We start from the raw sequence: 22,050 nt of genomic DNA on the forward strand, positions 1-22,050 counted from the left end.
AATCATTGATTTCTATACTTTAAATGTGTATGATACATGAATTATATCTCAATAAAGCTGGGTTATTTTTAATGGCATGAAGCCTGCTGTTCTTACTGGGATTCAACTGATTTTCCCAAATAAATGTTTACAGGATTTCTGTTAGACTTTGATTCATTAAGAGTTTGGAGAAAAGTTGGTTCCGACCATTTTTTACAGAGTCCTCACTGCTTTTTTGCAGGGGGAGAGTTTTTGAAGATTTTGCTCTGCCATTCTCACTGACATCCTCCACTTACTTTTACCATTAGGTAAAAATTCTCCTATCACCTTCAGTCTGAACACCACATTCTATTCCATCAATGACAGAATGATGGACGCACCATGCCCCTTCTCTTTAGGGCTCTTCTAGGCACCATGTTCTTTTTTTCTCAATGTTCTGTCCAGTCCTCGTGGTGAATTTCTCATGTTTCCTTCTGTACCCTCCACCCTAATATTCCAGCTGACAGGAAACAACAGAAGATGACAGGGAAGGGGGTTTCTAAGGAGCAGAAAACGTCCCCCCATACTCAGTCTTTCACTCCGCTCTCTCCTCTTCTTCCTGTGTTCTTCCCCCCACCTCCACCCCAGGTATCGTATGTGAAAGCCATCGACATCTGGATGGCCGTGTGCCTGCTCTTCGTGTTCTCAGCCCTGCTTGAGTACGCCGCCGTCAACTTTGTGTCTCGGCAGCACAAAGAGCTGCTCCGATTCAGGAGGAAGCGAAGACATCACAAGGTAGGCCTTTGGCTCAATGCAGGTGGTAAACAGAAGAGTTCTGGGCAAACTTGTCTTATGATACTTGTTTTCCTGTATCATTCTTCTCAGTGGATAAAGCATGCACAAAATACGGATCAAAGTCCTACAAGTCCAGGTTTCTCCTCCCATAAATAAAGCCCTGATTGGGTTTATGGGCACTCATTCTTCTAACACTAATAACACTAATTATCAGGTTACACTTGAAGACAGAATTGATGAAGCAAACACTGATGGGGCCAAGATAGAAACTAGCTATAAACCCAAAGCATGGAAGGCTGCAGGATGTTTGCTGGTGTTTTCTATAAGAGTGGGCTGCACTGTTTCAATGGGCCTGATTCCAGAAGCGATTGGTGTCACAGAACATGAGATCTTAGAGTGGAATGTCCAGTTTCTGGGCCTTTGTTTCCTACCTTCAAGAAGAGGCATGCTGCAAGATCTTCCCCTAGAGTGAATTATCTTCCCTTATGAGAGACAGAATAAAGAAATACTTTGAAATTAAATATTAAAGTAGGCATTTAAAACATGCAAATAATACCAAGTTTATCTTGTCATTGCTGCTGCTGCTGCTAAGTCACTTCAGTTGTGTCCAACTCTGTGTGACCCCATAGACAGCAGCCCACCAGGCTCCTCTGTCCCTGGGATTCTCCAGGCAAGAATACTGGAGTGGGTTGCCATTTCCTTCTCCGTATCTTGTCATTAGGGTTATGAAAATAAAATAGTACAATAAATATATACTTAAAAAGTTTGAGTCCTACTGAAGAAAGGCAGTTAAAAAAAAAAAAATACTTGGCAGGGACTTCCTTGGCAGTCCAGTGGCTAAGACTCCATAGCGCTATTGCAGGGGGCTGGGGTTCAATACCTAGTCAGGGAACTAAGATCCCATATGCTTAAGATTTCGCAAGCCGTGTGGTATAGCAAAAAACAAAACAAAACAAAAAAACCTGGCATACCACCTCTGAAAAGTCACCAACCTCTGTTAACTCTGTGGAAGCAAAGGGGCTCCATACCCAAGTCTGTAACCACTCCCCCAGGAGAGCTCTCTCCTAGGGATCAGAGGACTTGCTTTTCTCTCCAGTCTCATCTTCACGTCACTTTTCCCCTTGCTCTCTGAGCACCGTCCACACTGGCTCTTTCCATAGTTCCTCAGACCACACACACGGAACTCCAGGTGTCTTGTTCTCTCTATCCAGGTTGCTCTTCCAGTGTACTTTGCTTGGTATGAACCTGCTCATTCTCTAGTTCTCAGCTACGGGATCTTTCCCTGATACCCTAGTCAAGGTGCAGGCCCTGTATTGAGGTGCTGATGCCAGGCTGTTAAGTGTGATCATGCAGGTTGTATCCAAGGGCCCCCAGCCAAGGAAGCACTCTTAAGTCCTGCCCTGGCATGGACTGTATCAGCCAGAGGAATTGATCCCAATTCAGACACCCAGAGCAGTGGGGTACCACTCGTCTGATATGCACAAAGACACTTTATGTCAGCCAAGACAATACTCAGTTTCTTTCCTTCTAGACACAAGTTATAATTACACATTCAATCAGGAGTCTGTTTCATGCACACCGTCCACTGAATGGTAAGTTCCACCAGGTCAGAGACCACATCTCCTCTGGCTCAGTACTACTGATACAGCCCTGGCATTTACCACAAGGCCTGATAGTGAATGTGGAATAGGAACTTGCTGAACAAATGGACAAAGGGATTAAAAAAAAAAAAAACAACTAATGGAATAAAAAAAGGAGACCCTGCAGTCTGAGAGGCTGCCTGGGAGTTTTTCCAGCTATAGAAGAGGGCAACCAAGAACTCAAACACTGGCCACACCACACACCTAGGACCTACCTACTTTAGACTGACCTACTGAAAGCAGCTGTCTACCCAGCTACAAGTGCTGGGACAAAGGACTCTGCCTCTTGAGTTCTCTTTGCTATGTGACTTTCAGCCACCTCTTCTAGGGACCAGCATCCACATCTGTAAAATGGGCACAATGGGGGAACTGGTGAAAGATGAAATCAGATCCCAACATAGCTTTAAGTTATGTTCCTGCCACACAAGTACCAGGAATTAAAACGATTCCAAAGGCACACATTTCCCTCAGTATGTTTCTTAAACATCAGCAATCTGATTCGATTAACTTCTAGCCGTTTACCGCAGGCGGCAGGCAAACGTTCCGAGACAGAGGCTGTCCACGGGAGTTAGGATAAAAGCTGCACTGGAAAAGGGAAGCAAGCATCTTGGGTGCAGCTAGCCGGACAGGACTTCTTGGAAGATCCTGGTTTTAGTCTTTCCATTACTGTCCATCAGATACCTAGCCTCTGATTCTTAACACAATCTAAGCAAGGAACTGACTAAACACAACTATCTCTGGGATTTACTTCTATTTTCCCTTTTCCCCGACCAGGGGCTAGCAGCTTTCTGCATTTCCCTCTGCAAAAAGAATGTCAATAATTTATCACAGAGGTGCTTACATGGGAAGACTATGTCCAAAATACTTGACAGGTACCAGGTCACTAGACTGTGCCCTGCATAGCTCCAGCAGGCATTATGTGCATGGACTAAAATGTGAACAGAGCTCCTTGCAGATATGTAACATTGTGGGACCTACAGTATTTGCAAAGGCTGCCTCCACCCTTGCCAAATGCCTACCAGTTTTACGTATTAGAGAAAACAAAAGCTTTGTCTCTGACCAGGTAAAATGTGAATAAGGCCACTGTGCAGATTTGATCAGATTCCCCTCCTGGGTCCCTTCCTCATTCTCTCACAGCATGTTGGTTCTGGAAGAGCTCTCAGAGAGAGTCCCATCCACTCCTCCTGTGCTGCTGCTGCTGCTAAGTCACTTCAGTCATGTCCGACTCTGTGTGACCCCATAGATGGCAGCTCACCAGGCTCCCCCATCCCTGGCATTCTCCAGGCAAGAACACCGGAGCAGGTTGCCATTTCCTTCTCCAGTGTGTGAAAGTGAAAAGTGAAAGTGAAGTCGCTCAGTTGTGTCCAACCCTTAGCGACCCCACGGACTGCAGCCTACCAGGCTCCTCCGTCCATGGGATTTTCTAGGCAAGGGTACTGGAGTGGCTTGCCATTGCCTTCTCCGTCCTCCTGTGCAGATGATGACAAAGAGGAGGGGAAAGTGACCAAGATCTTGGAGGCACTGACGGGAAAGACACAGATGCCTTCCAAGACCCATGGCTGATCTCAAAAAACACTGACCACACACCACCAGCTGCTTATCTGTTCATCAGTGTCTCCATCCTGAAGCAGATAAAAATAGTCCAGCATTTATTAGATCTTAAATAGGAACTAAGATTTACCCCCAAGGCAGAGGCCAAAACCTAGTAGCTAGAAGGTCAGACTTGCCATGCAAATATCTTTAAGTTCACCAGCAGTATCTTAAAAATCTGGAATGAAGTGCCAGTGATTACACTTCCAGCTTCAATCAAAACATCACAGCCTCTGGGCCCTCTGGATTCACATTCCACATGGTACAGGCTCACTGCAAATGCCTTTAGGTAAGGAACGCAGTCCACGGCCCCAGTTCACTTCATCACCGTCTCTCCCGCCTGGCCCCTGGTGTGCATCTGAATTAGTGTGACCTTGTGCCCACAGGCTCTGAACTTAGCACAGATGTCAGAAACTGAAGACGCAGAATCGGGCTCACCATAAAAAACAGCTTCCTTTGGAGTAAGGCCCTATGGATGTGGCTTGTAGGCTGGCCGTACATTAGCTTGGGCTGCAGAAACCTCCCTTTAGCAGAAAGTTTGCAGAGGGGGTTTTAAGCCCCAGATGGTGAGTGAAGAGGAACTAGCCACATGCCTGAGTTTCTCTGAGCCCATGATCTTGGCCGGGCTCCTCGACTCCCACCACCCTCCCATGTTACCTCATTTGCTGGGCAGAAACCATCTGGTCCTCGAATTCCCCAGCCAGCCTCATTAGTCAGATTATTAGGAAACCTCTGTGAGCCCGACTGGGCAGGCACACTACCAACCTCCCTGGCTTCGATCAGATTTCCCCTGTTCCAGTCCCGCGCAGCTCCAGATGCAGTTGGGCATTCGTTGCCTGCCATCTGCTGGCTCGAATAGGAATAGCAGGCTTTGTCCAGTTATTTCTAGGGAATTTCCTTTCTCCTGGATACAATGTAAAATTGATCACCTTCTAACCAGATGAGGCCTCCACACATCCATCCCCTCCCGTCTCATGTTTAACTGATGAAGAAGGCAGAAAATAATTTGCCCAAAGCAATACAGAAAGTTAATTTTGAGTCTCCGCCTGAATAACTAGAGCCCAGAGAAAAAACATTTTCAAGCACACCCTCCTCCCACCCACCCCACCGAATTGCTACAGTGAGCAGATGTGTACTGATGAATGAGATTGCCAGACCCAGCCCCGCCCCCAGGCACAGGGTCCAGTCACTTGGCCAGCTTCCCCCAGTCCCCTCTTCAGTGCTGGCACAAGCCCTCTACTGTTATCCTTCCCACAGAAAAATACTGGTCGAGCAGCCAGCTGCCAGGTACTAGAGCCCACCTTCTTACCCTCACTTCCTGCAATGAGGGTGTTGGACCAGATACACTCATTTGTGAAAGATGTCTTGAGCATTCATATGTCAAATCGTCCAGGTGCTAGGAACACAACACCATTTTAATTTAAATTAATTTAAAAGAGAAAAAAAAAAAGAAGCTGGGACAGACCGGACATGCAAGTAAACCATTTGGTCAACAAACATTTGCAGAGTTTTGAGCTCCCTCTCAGGAAATAAATTCATATGTCTAGTGTTGAGGGTGCAGTGAACATGGTACACTTTGCCTTCGCCTTCATAGAGCTTACACTCTAATGAGAGAGACAACCAGTAATCAAGGAAAACAATGTGATAAGAGATTTAAAATAAAAAAGGAAAAGCCGAGAATCCTGATGTATGGATGACACATCAGGGACATTGAGCCTAACCTCAGGCTCAGGGAAGGCGTCTGAGTAGGAATTAGTTCGGAAAAGAAGGGGCTGGAAGCAGGGGCGGGGTTGGGAGAGACAGACTCAGCAGAGAGAAGCACCCGTGCAGAGTGCAAGAGGAGTGGGGCACTTCCCGATGTACAGAAACACCGCAGGGCGGCTGGAGCACAGTCAAACGGCATCCACAGACGGGCAGTCCAGGTCGTCTAAGGCTCTGTCACCACGTAAAGCTTTTAATCATCCTCAAGTCAGTGGCAGCCCATTAAGAAAGTTCTAAGCAAAGGATGATGGATAAGATCCATGTCGTAACAATCCAGAGGGGTAGCAGGGCTCGGGGAGATGGGAGGCCGAAGGGAAATGAGACTGGAGGTCATCACAAGCCCAGATGAAGGCCCAGGCTGGGGTGGCACAGGCAGAGCTGGACAGACACCAGGGCCCCCAGACTGCCCTGCACAGGAACAAGCAGAAGATAGAGCAGCTGCCCACAAAGCGCTCACTCTCAAGTCAGCAGTGTGAGCCGATAAAGTCACCCCGCCCCTGCAGCCACACACTGAATCAGCACCTCAGCGAGACTCTGAGGACGATGTCAGAGCTCACAAGGAAGGACCACAAAGGCAGATGTGACGAGAGCAGGCAAGAGTGTCTCCTCGATCCAGAAGAGGAAAGGGGGAAGTAAAGCGGGTCAGGCAGCAGACACTGGGGTAGTGAGCATGCAGCCAGGAGGTGGGGACGCGTGAGGGATGGCTGAGAATCTGCAACACACAGGCAGGTGTGCAGAGCGCAGGCAGGGGAGGCGGGGGGCCTGGAAAGGCAAGTTGGAGCCAAATGATGAAGGGCTTGAAAAACTCCAGATTAAAATCTTGATGAAAATCCAGAGCCTGTCTGAGGTCACACCTGCCAGGGATACGGGAACATGGAGGTAAGAGGCAGCTGTGGTCCCTGGGCTTGCAGCCCTTGCTCACTCCTGATCCATTCACTCCCTCCCCAAACCCACACAGAGAAGTCTGGGGGATGGGTGGGGGAGAGGGCAAGGAGGCAACAGAGGCAAAGCAGGGGATCTTTCCAAATTGTCCTCTGGGTTTCTAACAAAACGGCATTCAGAGTATCTGCTCAGCTACAACTTCTGATGATAGAAAAGCATCTTAAAGGAGTGGAGTGAATCTTATCCTCACTTAAAGGAAAAAAATGAAATTAAAAACCCTGAGAGTCACAGGAGGATGTCTTCTGAGGAAGTGACCTGCCCAAGGTCATGCAGCCACAGGTGACTGAGCGAAGGTCGTTGCGCAGGCCTCAGACTCCTCACCACACACCTATCCCCTGGTTTGCATCTGTTTCAGCACTTGATGGCGCCCCTCTATAAGGCATAACTCCCCAGCCAGCCACAGAGCCTTCAGGGGCCTAGAGTGGTGCCGTCTGGGAGGCAGGGCGAGCCAGATGGGCACGGCCTGGCCCCCAGGGGAGTGCCTGAAGGGAGGGTGCCCAGCCCCTGTCTTATTTTAAGTAGAGCCCCATGTTGAATCTGTTCCAGGAGGATGAGGCTGGAGAGGGCCGCTTCAACTTCTCGGCCTACGGCATGGGCCCAGCCTGCCTTCAGGCCAAGGACGGCATCTCTGTCAAGGGGGCCAACAATAGCAACACGACCAACCCCGCTCCGGCACCATCCAAGTCCCCGGAGGAGATGCGAAAACTCTTCATCCAGCGGGCCAAGAAGATCGACAAGATCTCCCGCATTGGCTTCCCCATGGCCTTCCTCATCTTCAACATGTTCTACTGGATCATCTACAAGATCGTCCGCAGGGAGGACGTCCACAACCAGTGACGGGTCTGGGCTGGGGGTCGCTGGGAGTGGGCAGAGTGGGAAGGGCACAGGAATCCGAGGGCCGGAGGAGGAGGAGGGGAAGCGAGGTGGTGGCGCGCACGCAGCGTGTGCCATCTCTCAACGCGGCGATGCATGGCTCAGAATGTGGCACTGTCTATTCAACCTCGGGTGGGGGTGGGAAGGGGAGGGAGGGGTTTTTCTAATATGGGGACTGAGGGGCGGGGAGGAAGGGGTGGGGTGGGGGCAGCAGCGGGGAGTGGTAAAAAACCACTTTCAAAAATTTGAGTCCATGGGCTGTGCAGTTTTCCTGTTTCGAAGGAGAATACAGTCTGCCCCAGAGCAGCAGCGAAGCCATGTAATATATATGATATATATTCATGCTTAATATTAATGCAAAACCACAAGAACAAAAGACTTGTTTCTTAACCTATCAGCCTAGTAACTGCTTAACTTTTTAAAAGTCACAGAAGTGATGGACAATTTTTCCCAGAGTGGAAAACAGTCACAAATCAGCTTGCTCTGGCGTGTCCCACATCACACCCCTCCCAACGCCATGCCTGTCTTCAAACTGGCCCGGGTGGACTCATGCCGAAAAGCCATTTCACCTCTGCTTCAAGGGGGTCGTGAGGCCCAGGCATGGGTGGTGGAAATGGGGGAAGGTGGAGAGAGGAGAAGGGGCGTGACTGAAGAGATGGGACGATTCAGAGGTCCAGAGGTCCGAGGAAGGAGAGTCATCTTCACGCCTCCCGGCTGGGGACCTCTCTCTCAGCTGCCCTTCTTTCAGCCCTCTCATCTCTGTGCTTCTCCACCCACTCCACTTACCTTCCGCCACCCAGAAATGGCCCCCATGGTTTTTCTCATCATATTGCTAATATGCAATCTTTTTTATGGTTAAAAAAAAGTAATAATCTCAAGAAATAATATGCAGATAGACTGAGTATAAACAGATGCACTTTTTCAGATGTCTATTTTTTTGGAGAGTGTCTTTGGAATTGCAAGCAGGGGTATGTTTGGGAAGGTGGGGTTGCAGGATGAAACAGATGTATTATATTGTGGCTCTACGGAGTGGAGTTTTACGAGGTCAAAGAGCAGTAGTAAGGCTGCTGCTGCTTAGATACATGGATACGGGTGGAAAGAAATTGTGATGTTTATAAAGTCTGTTCATTATATTCTGACATTTCATATACCACAAAGAATATGGGGAGCTTGGCGGCGAGGGAAGATCCCATTATATTTTTGTAAATCTTTTTTTTTTCTTTTTGGTGCTTTGTTTAGCTTTAACATTTAGGAAAGTTAGACAAATTCTCTTTCCTTCTAACTCTGAAGTGCCAGAACTATCCCAAGATAGCTAGGGTACTCCAGGGGAAAAGAAGAGGGACTAGGCAGTGGACCACAGGGAGTGGGGAAGCCTGCTCCAGGACACGGATGTTGACAGGTAGGAGGTCTGCAAGGTGGGCCGTGGGATTAGAAGGGAGCTGCGTCTGGCAGCTGTCACATCACTGCACCAGGGACGATGGCACTATTATTTGTGGCATCCTCCCTGCTATGGCCTATAACCAGAATACTGGGGTTACATTTCTTTCTTTGCACTTTTGTGGACCAGAGTGGTAGGCAGTTGACAATCAGTCTGTACTGTGACTTTGGGTTCACTTGTGTCTTTGGAGCATCCCTAACTTAGGGCAGGACAGAAGTGAGACACTGGGAACCTAACCCCACCCTAAAGCACCTTCCCCAGGGGAAATGTCTCCCATTCCCCATGGTGCAATAGCTAATTCCCACAGAGGTCCAAAGAAGTGGGTCAAGATAAGGACCCAGAAGTGATTCAGGTCAAGAAAATGCATTATGCAGCCAAAAAGGGGTTTGGCTTTGTGGCTTTAACAAAAAAGTTGTTTGCAACCAAGTTCCAAGGTCAATAAATCATTGCCTTCCTTTCTCTTGGCCTGTGTAGAGCAGAAAACGAAGCTGTATTCTAGCCTTGGAGGGTGTGTGGTGGATCCTGGAATCCTTTTTTCTAAGAAGCACTGAGGGATGGGAGCCAAGTGAGTAGGAGTCTCTCATGTAAGACCGCTCATTTCCCCACCACTAACAGGTATCTGGGAGAAGGCAGTGGCACCCCACTCCAGTACTCTGGCCTGGAAAATCCCATGGATGGAGGAGCCTGGTGGGCTGCAGTCTGTGGGGTCACTAGGAGTCGGACATGACTGAAGTGACTTAGCAGCAGCAGCAACAGGTGTCTGAAGGGGGAAAAGTTAAATAGAGGGATGTGAACAATCACTACCAATTCAAGACTAGAATATCAGACTTTGGGCTGCTATTAGCACCTTTCATGAGCACTACATTCACTTTATTTAAGGGAGGAGGTGGGAAAAACTTTATTTCCAAGTGGTACATGGGTCTCTGGAGAGACTATCAGTCCCTTTCACTAGCACTTTATTTAAGGGGAAATCATTTTTAATTTTAAAAAAAATTAAAGAACCCCTTCTCTATACTTTACTCATTATTAGACTAAATTCAACATGTCTGAAGTCTAGGTGAATCAGGCAACAAAGGCACTAGGCCACTATCAGCAACTAAGACAGGACCAGTTATTCTAAGACATTCTGTTTCTGCTCAAACAGCAAAATCACACCGGCCTCCTTACATGAGGAAGTGTCCAGACTCTCTCTGAGACACAGAAATCCCTGGGCCATCTGCCCAGCCTCTGCTGGATCCTTGAACTTCTGACAATAGTGACTCTGTGTGCCCACTAGGTGCTGCCAGGTCTAACTGACAGTATCCACGAAAAAACAGAATTATTCCAAGCACAGAGGAGACGGAATCTTTTCCCCGGCTATTCTAAACATGGTAGCCCTCACAGAAAATAAATGTGAGGTGACGCATGACAGCAATGAAAAGAAGAATGCAAATTTTAGTCTTGCCACTAATATGCTTGGGTGACCTTGGGTAAATCACCAAGCTTTGGTTTCTCAAACTATACAATGGGTAGAGTGTCACAGGTGATTTCTAACTCCCTCCTAGCACTGACTGTTCTGTGTTTGAACTGGTCCGTAGGAATTTCACGCATCAGAAAGTCTAATATCATTTTGATTTCTGAACTCTCCAGGTGGCCACGAGCATACATATGCACATGTATATAGACACACAATTCTTGCTGCCTTCCTTCTTTGGACAATTGGCAGATTTGTTTTTTCCTTTTGCTCTACTTTATCAAAGGTAAACAGTGGTGACGGAAAAGACAGCAATCATTATAATGTCAAAAATCCCATCATGAATTAGGAATGGAGCATGTTCAAGGAGAAGACATTATCATTAATGTATAATGTAGTAAGGATTTAGCAATTAACTATATGGATTTCATCATTATAGAAAATCAAAGTAGGTAATTTAGGCCATTTTTTTTAGATGGCTTTAATAAACAGGGCAATATTTTCTTAATTTCCTTTCAATTTGCTCACAAAGGACATCATGCATCCTCTATGCATGCCAAGTGCTACCATGGGGGGAAAACTGATTTAGGTGTAACAAGCGGTTTACTGGTTTTCAAACCCTTTACATGTATAGACCAGTACCAATGCATGGAGGAGAATCGATACTGGCATAGACCAGTGGGTGATTTCACCCACCTCCAAAGCTGCAGCTATTCCTAGCAGTCAAATTTAGGAGATGTCAATTAAGCAGATAATACCGACAACGTCTCACCTATTTGTTTACAACAGATCTCATTTGTTTCAAGAGCAGCCAAAATAAATGGCTCAGCTCTGCCATCCTCTGGTCCTTTCTTGACAAATGCTATAGGGAGTGACCAAGGATAGAAATAAATTGAAAGGAAAATGTGTGTATGAGAGAGATACCTTGAACTTAACTCTATTTTTATTTTGTCTTCAAAAACAAAAGGTAATTTGATCCAAATTACTTCTTCTTCTTCTAAGCTGTCATTAAATTTTTAAAAAAGGGACTCCTCTAGGAAGTTCACCAGTATCTTTCATAGGCTATTTTTTCAAACTGGGGAGAAAATAAATATGACAGGAGACAGTTCTTTTCATTAGAAGTATGCACTTTTATGAGCATCATTAAAAAGAGATGAGATGGTGTTTTGTGCGGCTTCATATTAGACTGCAGAATAGATCGGTGGCCCAGCTAAGCCAGTACCATCACTGGTGAGAGCCATGAAAATTAGATTTCTTAGTTAATTGCAACACTGAAATTGAAGGGAGCTGAGTTATCATCATGTCTGCAGTAACTGCCTCCTTAGGAGAAGGTGGCGAGCCACGGGTACAATCTGTATCACCTTTGGGACTGGGCTGGAGATCTGAGATGTGCAGATATCCCCCCATCTGGCTGGAAGCCCAGCCCAGGGACAATCAACAGCACTCTGAAAGCTACCAGATTTATTCAATGAGCACCTTCTACACATTTAAAAGGCTGCCCTTCACGCCAGCTCTGAAGAGCCAGGCAAGAATCAAGTTTCCTCTGTGAGCTATGATTCTCAGATTGACTGCAAGGCTTGCACTTTGAGGGGCTGGTAAGGTCTGTTGAGAAAGAATGAGTAGATCACTACACCCTGATTAATAAAATCAACCAGACCAAAAATTCTAGAAGCAGGATATTCTTAAAATATAATTTTTCTTCTTCCACTAAGACCTTTCTCTCAGAAACCAATTCCTGAAATTTGAATGAAGAACCCTCCTATTTCCCTACAACTTTAGGAACCAGAAGCTTATCCTGACCAAAGGAAGGAGTAAAAGACATACACTTTGTTTTGATTGAGCTGGGCTGCTCTTAACTACTTGTAACACTGTAAGGAAAAGTATATGTTGCAAAGGCTTTGGTCTCAGAGTATCATGAAATCTTAATGGATAGGAGGAACTTCTGTAGACAGGTTGAAATCCCTATGATAATTAGGAATTAAAAAAAAAAAATGCTGCCCTTCCCATCCTAGTCCACGGGGTAAGAGAATGAAAACAACAACTACTTTCTGGCTGTCCCAGTTAAAGATCTCAGGATGCCCAGGAGGACAAGGGCAAGCTGCCAACATCTCTCCCATCCTTGAGGCATCTAGACTCTTGAGGGCCCCGACTAGACGATGCCTCTACCAAGTTATGATCCTGTTGCTTCCTTAAGGATTTCTTAGGCTGTAAACAGCAATGGCAGGAGATAAGTTTGCTCATATGTGGGTGCTATTTCATGCTGTTTTGATGGAGCCGTGTGGTTACTTAAAGCAATAATTAAGGTGTTTTATCATTCTTTGAAACAACGAGATGAGTTCCGAAGTAGAAATTATTGCCCAATAATTTTTAGGATCATTAAGGCTTCTTTAGCCAGAACCCAGACCATCACCTCTCCCTCGCCTCTCTCCGTCCCACGTCTGCCTGCTCCCACTGTGTCCCTCCACCTCCTGTTTCAGCAGTTGGTTCACCTTGTTTTTGAAACCCAACTCTGCCAGAAGATGTGGATGTGTTTCTGAGGGCGTGGGGAATGGGGGACTGGCATGGGGACTGGAATGGATTAGCAGCTCCTGTCTCATTTGCTCTAAGGCTGTGATTTCTATTCTTCCTCTAGCTCTTGCACTTTGAAAAATTCAATGCTCTGGAAAATGTTCATTGGAACACTGAGTCAAAAAGTCAGACTATAGAGAATGGCAAGCCAAAAATATACCCTTAAGAGAGCACAATGACAAAAATCATATTCTACGTAAGGCTATTACCCAGCTATAGGGCAGAACCAGGTCACTAACCTGGGGCGTGAAAGACACTGATGACGAGAGATTCCAAGCATGATGGGTCAGTTGCCCTGCTTCCCACTTCCTCGCATTGCCTTGTTTTAGGCCTGCCTTTCTTCAGATTCAACTGTTTTCTCGTGCAACTCCAGAAACCCAGGGTTCTATGTAAACACACCTGTCTCCTGAAGTGGACAGAGGTCAATGGGAAGTGGGTCCTCATTCTGGCACTACCTCAGGCTCACCAAGGAAATATAGGTAAGCTACTCCACCTTTCTTGGCCCAAACACCCCCTGTAAACAGAGGGCGTTGAAGGAGATTTATGAAAGCCAAATTCTGGATACTTTGATGGGCTGACCAAGAGTATACTGTGTGTTCTAAAAAGGTTCCGTTGTTTCCCCATGTCAGTGTCAGGCTTGGGACCCCACCCCAGCCCTTCAGCGGGCAGGTAGGGAGAAATTAAGAAAGCAGCATCTTGGTCCTCAAGGAGATTACCGTCTTAATTTTCTGGCCATGAAAGTCTTAAGTATTTCACGGTACGGATAAAACTAACTTCTCACCTGAGAATCCCATCCAACATCAGGACAACACTCTGCTCTTGCAGTTGAGCAGGTATGTCCTGTGAAGGCTGCACCCCACTTCCCAGGGCAGTTGTTCGAATTCTCTATGCCAGAGACTCTGGAAGAATCAAAGAGAAATGTGTCAGAGCTGAACTTGTGAAATACCCCTGGGGAAATAACTGCCACAACTCCAAGTTTCCCCTAGCTTGTCACCACACATCGTTTAATCGGCAAGACTTAGAAATATTTTCCTCTGTCCCTCTCTCTCTAGCTGCAGTTGCAGGCAGAAAATAAAAGGGAAGGGGGGCTGCTTCATACCATTGGAAAGGTTCATCTAAATTCATACCACTAGCTAGGTTATACTAATAAAGAGAACTACTATAGCAAGTATGGTGCAGTAGAGCCAGCTGTCTGCAAACCCCCCCCTCCCCCAAACAAACCTCATCCTTGCAACGTTGTTCCTGAAATCATTTGCACATTCCTGTAGCTCCAACAAACACTCCTCATAATCAGAAAACACTGCTCCTGCCTTTCCCACCAGGGATGTATTTATGCTTTATAGCAATAGAATCTCTTCAAAATGCTTACAGGATGACACGACAAATAATCTTCACTCCCTTCATCTGGCCCTGAAATTAATGGGAATATTGCAGACAAGATTTTTCTGGTTCCAAATTTTTAAAAATTAATAACTTTTAAAAAACTCACTATTTTAGATTTCACATAAAATAGTAAAACAGAAATAATAATGCATCCATTAGGAAACCAATTGTTTCCTATCCCAGCTCTTCATCACCATATAGCCACTTCCTCCTTTGTCCCTAAAAGATTCAAGCCAGGCATATTTTAAAAGACCTCTAGAATGGATAGATGTGTGGTAAAACATATATAGTGAAATAGTAGTTGTATAGTCACTGTAAAGTTCTATTTTCCCGTTTCCCTGTCTCTAAAACAGGAGTATTGAATTAGTTGAGCATGAAGTTTTCCTAGCTGTAAAGCTTGTTGATTTTTTTTTTTAAGGCCACTTCTCCAGTTGTCGTCTAGTTGCAGAGAAAAAATAAGGACTTCCCCAGACTCTGTGATGGTCTTACTCTTCCTCTTCTCAACTTTCCTCTCTAAACCCACTCGAGATTTTCCTAGTACAGTGGAAAAGGCACGAGCTCCAAGTCAGAAGACTGACAACCAAGTAGATGAGTGATCTTGAGCAAGACCATCACCCCCCCGACTCTCAATTTCTTTCTGTATCTGGAGATAATACCCACATCCCGACCCACTGTCTCAATAAAATGACATAATGTTAACTCCACCCCCTTGAGGTAAACTGTAGAGCATTTTCATCATTTCATCCTCTCTGAAACTTCTTACTTCTTCCTGTTTGCCAGAAGAGGTCACCAAAAAGCTTTCTTTCACAACTGAGGCTGGTACCCAAAGGGCCAAACCCACCCACCCTCCAGAGCAGCTGATTCATGCTGGGAAATTTCATGCCAGGGAAAATTCATGCCTAGCCCCAAGCATTCTCTCACTGGTGAATTACTCTGAGCTCACTTCAGAGGCTGTACACATTTCAAGAAATCTAAATTCTAGTACTGATTCCACTTAACAAGCACTGCATCCCTTTTTCCACAGACACCATTTAAGTACTACTTAAATATAATAGAAGCACCGTATTTAGTAAACTGTGAATAGTGCTCAGTCACATGTAGACTATTAAGAGTACTGTATGTCCATCTATAACTTAATTCCCACAATGGCCCTCATCCTATTGCTCCTTTTATAGATGAAGAAACAGGCTCAGAAACCTTATGTTACTATTACTAGCCCAAGTCCCAGCCTTGCCCAAGTTTGACATTGTTATAGACAATGGGAAGCCAAGTTTTGAAACAGGCATGACATTTTTACCTCTTTCACTCATCTGTTTTTGACTTCAACAAATTATTTCACTGTGACCTTAGTCACCTGCTTGTAAAAACCTCTTATCTTCCCAAATTGTTGAGTATAAAGTCAAGTAATTGATGTGGTAGTTTATCATTAAAAAACACTATATCTAAGAGACAATAGTTTAACTCAAAGTGTTATCTTCTATCTTCTGATAACACACACGGTTCCTTTTGCCTGGGTACATCCCAATATACATAAATTTAACCTCCTGTAACATTACATGCCAAGGCATACCATTTTGTACTAGACTGGAAATCAAGCATCATGTAAATCAAGAACCAACCAAAATAATCCTTGGCCTCCCTCTTGGTAATAAATATAAACCAGCCCACCTTTAAAGACTGACAGCCTACTAATCAAGTGTTTGGTATATGAAGGATTTGGAAGTGATATGGGGCCATTTTCTGGCTATAGAACTGTGGAAGCGAGCAAAATCAGCTGACAGCAGGGCAGAGTGGGAACAAACAGCATTTGGAGGACAATGAGAACACCTTGTTTGTAGTCCTGTAGGAGAGGTCACTGTGACCTGGAATCGCTTGGATTTGGCTGGACTCACGGGTAAGAACTAGACCTTTTCTGGAAGTCTCTCACAGGTCCCTCTAAAATACGTAACCAAGAACCTACTATAAACAATACAAGGCACAGGAACCAAAGGTAATTACAGAACTTCATTTATGAAGTGAAATGTGATATGGTTATGAATAACGAAGCCAAAAGATGTGGTAACAGATGGGGCAGAGAAATCAGGAGCGGTCTCCTGGAGGATGGCTATCTGAGCTCAGACTCTGAACAAGAAACTCCTACTTGCATAGCAGTTTACTTTTTAAGCCACCTTCCAAAGTGTTAAACCCAAGATCACCACTTCCTTCAAGTAGCTGCAGAGGGAAAGAGCGAGCAACTCTTTATATGAACGTAACCCACCACCACTCCCAAAAATTGTTAGTAAGCTATAACTTGTCTCCAAGCTACTACTTGTCTCCTTATGTTTCTGACGAAACAATCACCTAGGTAACTTGATGTGTACAAACTAGCCAGACCAGTTCATGGGAGTAGGCTTCTTACTCTACAGTTGCACCCACAAGTCTGGCCTTTGGCAACAGGACCATGAGCTATAAGCAGCAATGCCAGGCAGATCTTGGCTACTGCTATGAGGGCCAGAGCCGTACTTCTGTGTAGCTCTGTCTGGATGCTGGTGAGCAAAAATGGCACTCTGAATGGACCCTATCTAGTGACCACAAGTCAGGTTCAGCAGGCAACTGTTGAGTGCTTGCCTTTGGGTGATTTTTCAAAATGTCTCAGCCTAGAGAAAGCAGTTTAGCCCTTCAAGGTTTGAGCTGGAAGCTCAAGGGGGAGGTTTCAAACGAAAGTGTTATAGCCAGGACTAGACTGTACATATTCTTTCCAGTTTTCCTATCAGCTTTGTTTTTAACTTCCCTACACCTGCCTGTCTTCATCTACCGGCTATTTATTAAGTCTACTGTATCAAGGCAGTTTACCATGAACGCAGGGTATCAGAATATAACAACATAGGAAGGGATAATAGAAGTACTGAAGTAATTACTAGTGTGGAATGCAGGAAATATTTGACAGAGAAAGGAGGGTGCCATGGACTGTGCAGAAAATAAATCATGGAATGTTTCATGGCTGACAGGCCATTTGAGAAGTAGTAACCTGAAAAAACATGTGAGATTTTGACAGACGGGAGAAGAGTATTCTGGCAGAAGGAACATGAGTAAAAATAAGGAGATAAATAACAAAGGGCACAATATAAGGCACTGTGATTATCCATTTGGCTGAAGTCTAATGAATGGTAGGCATGTTTGGAAACACAGATTTGGAATACATCAGGACTACTTTAAAAGTAGAAAAAACCAAAAGGGTATTCCCTCATGGTTTGTAAAGCAGTTCATTCTGTCCCCTCGCCATTAGCTGATATTAATACTTCCAACCTAATTCAAACTTACCTGTACTTTCTTGCAGGAAACTCAACTTTATCTTAGCAGCAGATATAGTAAGTACCCACTAGAAACTCACATCGTCAAGGACATCGATTCAAGCCAAGTATTAAGCATTTAGTTTGTGACAGGCAGGCACTAGAAAGAGGACAGTAAAGGTACCTTCAGCTCATGCTTCTACAGTGATTCTGAGAAAGTTACTTTTAGAGTTTTATCTTTTGTCAAATATCAAGCCAAGCCAATCTTAGTACAAGGCAGCTATTTGTAAAGGAGAGACTGTGCTCCTAATATTATTACATTTTGTTGATCTGAAATATTAAACAGAGATGACCTAGAAGACAAGTACAGTTTAGCACACCCTTTTTTTTTCAGCTTTAACTAAAATAATTCTCCCAACCCAGGGAACATCTCTCCATTCAAAGCACGAAATCATGACTATAAAGTAAAAAGTGTATGGAGGGGGAAAAAGTCAAATATGAATAGGAAAAAAAAAAAGACAAATGTAACTGGTTTTTAGGAAGTCCTTGCCTATGGAAGTATATAAAAAGAATAGTTTCTTTCCGAATGATTTACCTTTCTTCATAAAGAATATTTTTGGGAAAGAGAAAGTTAGTATTACCTATCCTAGTAAATTAAAGACTGCCCCAAGTCTTTTTTAGAAGTGGTGCTTACATATCAAATAATCACTTTGCTAAACTCAGTTTTTCCCACATTAGACATACTTCTACCTCATTTAAAGGTGTACCATGCTCAACATGCCATTTAGGCATACTACATAAGAGACAGCAAAAAAAAAAAAAAAAAATTGGACATTACCACAATGCATTTCAGAGCATTTTTTAAATCCAGACTATTTCATATTTTGATGGTTCAATTTTCCCATATTTGATCCATTATATTTTCAGCATTAACAACAGTTAAAATGAGATGAGTAAATTAAATCCCAAAGTGTGCATCTTTGCTACTTAGTATATTGGACAGATAAAAGAGCTACCCAGTGTGATTTCTGCACACATTAAACAAAAGTACAATGTTCTTCAAAAAAAATTTTTTTCAAAGCAAGTTAAATAGCCAAGTTCTACTTTCGAGACAAACATACCAACTGACTTCAGCAGCCTGCAAAGAAGTATGAAAAACAATGCAATACACATCTTCACTGTTGTAATTAGACTTGACATGTACAACATGAACCACAAACTGTCTAAGACAAAACCCTTAATGATTCTATGCCTGGAGGTAAGGTTGCCAAAGTGTATCCCTGTCTCATTGTCTGGATCAGTCCAAACTCAGTTTATCTAGAATGATTCAAATCACTGCAAGCAATGTAAATAACTAGTGTCATTCTGGTTGAAGTGCACTTGGAAAGTACAGTGACTGCTCACTTTCTAAGTGTTTGGACATACTAAAGTGCTTCCAAACCATACATTATCTGGTCCTCTCCCAGGACAAGCCATTTCCAGAGACCTCATTCTCAAACTTGACTGACCCAGGGAACATAGGATAAGATGAATTAACTTGCCACCAAAGTTGTGAACGCCCTGAGGCCCTACTTGGAAACTGGCCCATAGACAACTGGGGATGAACAGGACTATTTGATATCCAATTAATAGCTAAGTCAGCATTAATGAAAAAGCACTGTTAGATTGATCTACAACATTCCAAAATGAGTGATAACATTATCAAATAAATGCTCAGTCACTGTACTAACATAATCTTAGACTTTTTCAGGGGGCGAGGGGGACGACAAGATTCATTCACTGAGATGGGCCAATCTCCCCTCAACCTTGCCAAAGTAAATGACTTCTGCATCACTGGAAGTCAGCTCCAAAGGACTTCCCCTTCAAGCTTTCCCCATTTAACTCATGTAGATATTTGCACAAAAGATCTGCCATTTGTCTTAAGAGTTGCCTGACTTGATGTTTAGACAGAAGAGCAAATCCCATGTATGATACTTCTGCAAGTAATTTTACATTTCCTTTTTTCCGAAAAGGTAACTGCCAACTTACATGTGTGACACAGTGGAGATCAAAGTTGATTACTAAGGGAACTTCCCTGGGGGGTATCCAGTGATCAAGACTCTGCTTCCATTGCAGGGCTTGATCCCTGGTCGGGAACTGAGTTTCTGTATGCCTCGTGGCGCCGCCAACAAAAAACAAAGTTATTAACTTTCAGTGACTCTAGGGGTTGTTACCTGAAACCTCACACTCTGGTCATTACACTTTATTCAAAAAGTTCTCTTTTAACTCCAAAGAATAGAAAGGCACTGTGCAGTTCTTCAGGTCACAACGCCAACACTGACTGTAGAGTCTGTTACAGGTAAGACAAATGCAAATTACAGTTCTGACTGTAATTACAATACTTTTGGGGAGATGTAAAAATTATGCTGGATTGGGCAGTGTTAGCTAAGCTGCTAAGTGCTTCATCATCCGCGATGGAAGAGGTTCAAAATAATTCATAGTTCCCTGTGAGAGACTGTAAAAGTCACAAGCCCACACAGCAGTAACTGACAACTAGCCAAAGTAGAAGACATTTCTCAGTAGCCTGGGGACATCTTAAACAATGAATGGGCCTGGAAAACTGGGTCAGGATTACTCACAAAGCTCCTCATCCTTTCCTGGAAGAAAATGTGATAGTATGTCTTTTATATGGAAATTTCTTTGTATATATGTATAAACTTGGTATGGCCTTAATGCTGCAGTTAAGGATTTATTTGGCTACCACCTTAAGCAGCGAGTTAAGCAATCGCCTCCTTATTGTATATTTTTACTTCTCCCTGGACTCTTAACCTTGAACAACAAATTCCCCTTTGTCCCTTATTCAACCCAGTTTTTTGCATGAAGTCATAAATGTTATGGCAGTTATTTTTTGGCTTGTAAAAAAAAATCTATTTCTGCAGTTTGAAGATGGAATGTAAACTTTCTGTGATACATGTATATATAAAAATATATTTATTGAACCATCCATATACACACATCTATGCTGATTCCAATGGAAAAAAATTAAAAGTTTTCTGAAATTTTCCCTGTGGTTAACTCATAGTTGTTACTACTTAACCAACTTGATATTAGAACTTTTGAAATCTCGCAATTACCTGAGAGAAACCTATGTATCATCTGGAAAACATCATTTCACTTAAGACAAGGCTTTATGCTGTTCGTTCAAGATATATTTATTGATAGGTGCTATGGGATACAAAGATGACTGAAACACAGATCCTGCCCATAAGGAGCTTACAGTCTAGCAGGGAAGACAGAACACATACATGGGATACATGGTCAGAGCTAGGTTTCAGTAAGATGAGTCTAATATTGTGTAGAAAGTGGACTGGAAGTAAGAAGAGGTAAAGAAAGCTGAGAGGCCACTGAAAGGAAGTGAGGACGTGAAAGGGCCGAGGGAGAACTGACAGGAGTTAGCTGGAGACAGGATGTAAGGAGCAAGGAAACAGAAGCAGGCGACTAAGGCGACCTTGACTTGTAGCATGGGTGATGACAAACTGAGAGCGGAGTAGGTGTAAGGTAAGAAACGAAACTTGGCAGACACAGCTCCTGCGCGTAAACACAAAATGCCCAGGATATACTGGGCATAATCAGAAAGAAACAGGTAACTGCCCAGACCGGGGATGGAAGTACTTCAGAATGACCAGTGACTTCTCCCTCTTCTGCCCACCCCCCAAAATTTCACACCAATCCCCTCCGATATGAAATGCGTGATGCCTATAATTTACTGAGTTATGCCCAATCCCTAGGCATGCCTCCCTCATAAGCATGAAAACAGGAATATATTATTAAACCGAGTGAGTCACTATTTAAGGGTGCTTTCATGTACCTCCAGGAGGAAAGGACTAACCCTCCAGTTCTTGCCCTCCTGATTATAGTATGTTCTGATCCTAGGTTGAAGGGGTAAGTTATAAGTGAAAAGTATTAAATATTCTAGGAACACATTTTAAAATGAAGACTGGCATAGAATTTCCAACAGGAGGGACAATGTGGAAGACAAGTAGATGAAAATAAATTTGCTCCTTACTTCAAATTCTGGACAGACCAACCCCCACAGGGTAATGAATTTTTACCTCTCCTAAGACATCTTTGGAGAAGGAAATGGTAACCCACTCCAGTATTCTTGCCTGGAGAATCCCATGGATGGAGAAGCCTGGTAGGCTACAGTCCATGAGGTTGCAAAGTGTCGGACACGACTGAGCAACTTCACTTTCAAGACATCTTAAGACATCTTTTCTCTTAGGGAGAAAAAAAAAGCTCCTGAACAAGGTCTTAAAAAAAGGTTTTGATGGTAAGAGATTGGAGGTGGCGGGGGAGGGGTGGCAGGGAGAATGCAGATGCAAGTGTATCTTCAGGGAAGTG

General features: G+C 44.1%; 1 protein-coding gene across 2 annotated transcripts in view; it reads left to right on the top strand.

The window, feature by feature from the left end:
* GLRA1 (glycine receptor alpha 1) overlaps window positions 1-7,523 on the top strand; it is an 88,242-nt gene extending 80,719 nt beyond the window's left edge. Inside the window, exons 8-9 of one of the 2 annotated variants that reach the window (XM_088838359.1) lie at window positions 607-753; window positions 7,209-7,523. In XM_088838359.1, the coding sequence (XP_088694485.1) occupies window positions 607-753; window positions 7,209-7,523 (462 nt within the window). The remainder of the gene's footprint in view (window positions 1-606; window positions 754-7,208) is intronic. The other variant, XM_055430132.2, reaches the window with a different exon arrangement.
* Window positions 7,524-22,050: the final 14,527 nt, after the last annotated feature.

The sequence above is a fragment of the Moschus berezovskii genome, chromosome 8, assembly GCF_049115385.1.
Source record: "Moschus berezovskii isolate FMDL1 chromosome 8, NW_MosBer_1.0, whole genome shotgun sequence".
Lineage (NCBI taxonomy): Eukaryota > Metazoa > Chordata > Mammalia > Artiodactyla > Moschidae > Moschus > Moschus berezovskii.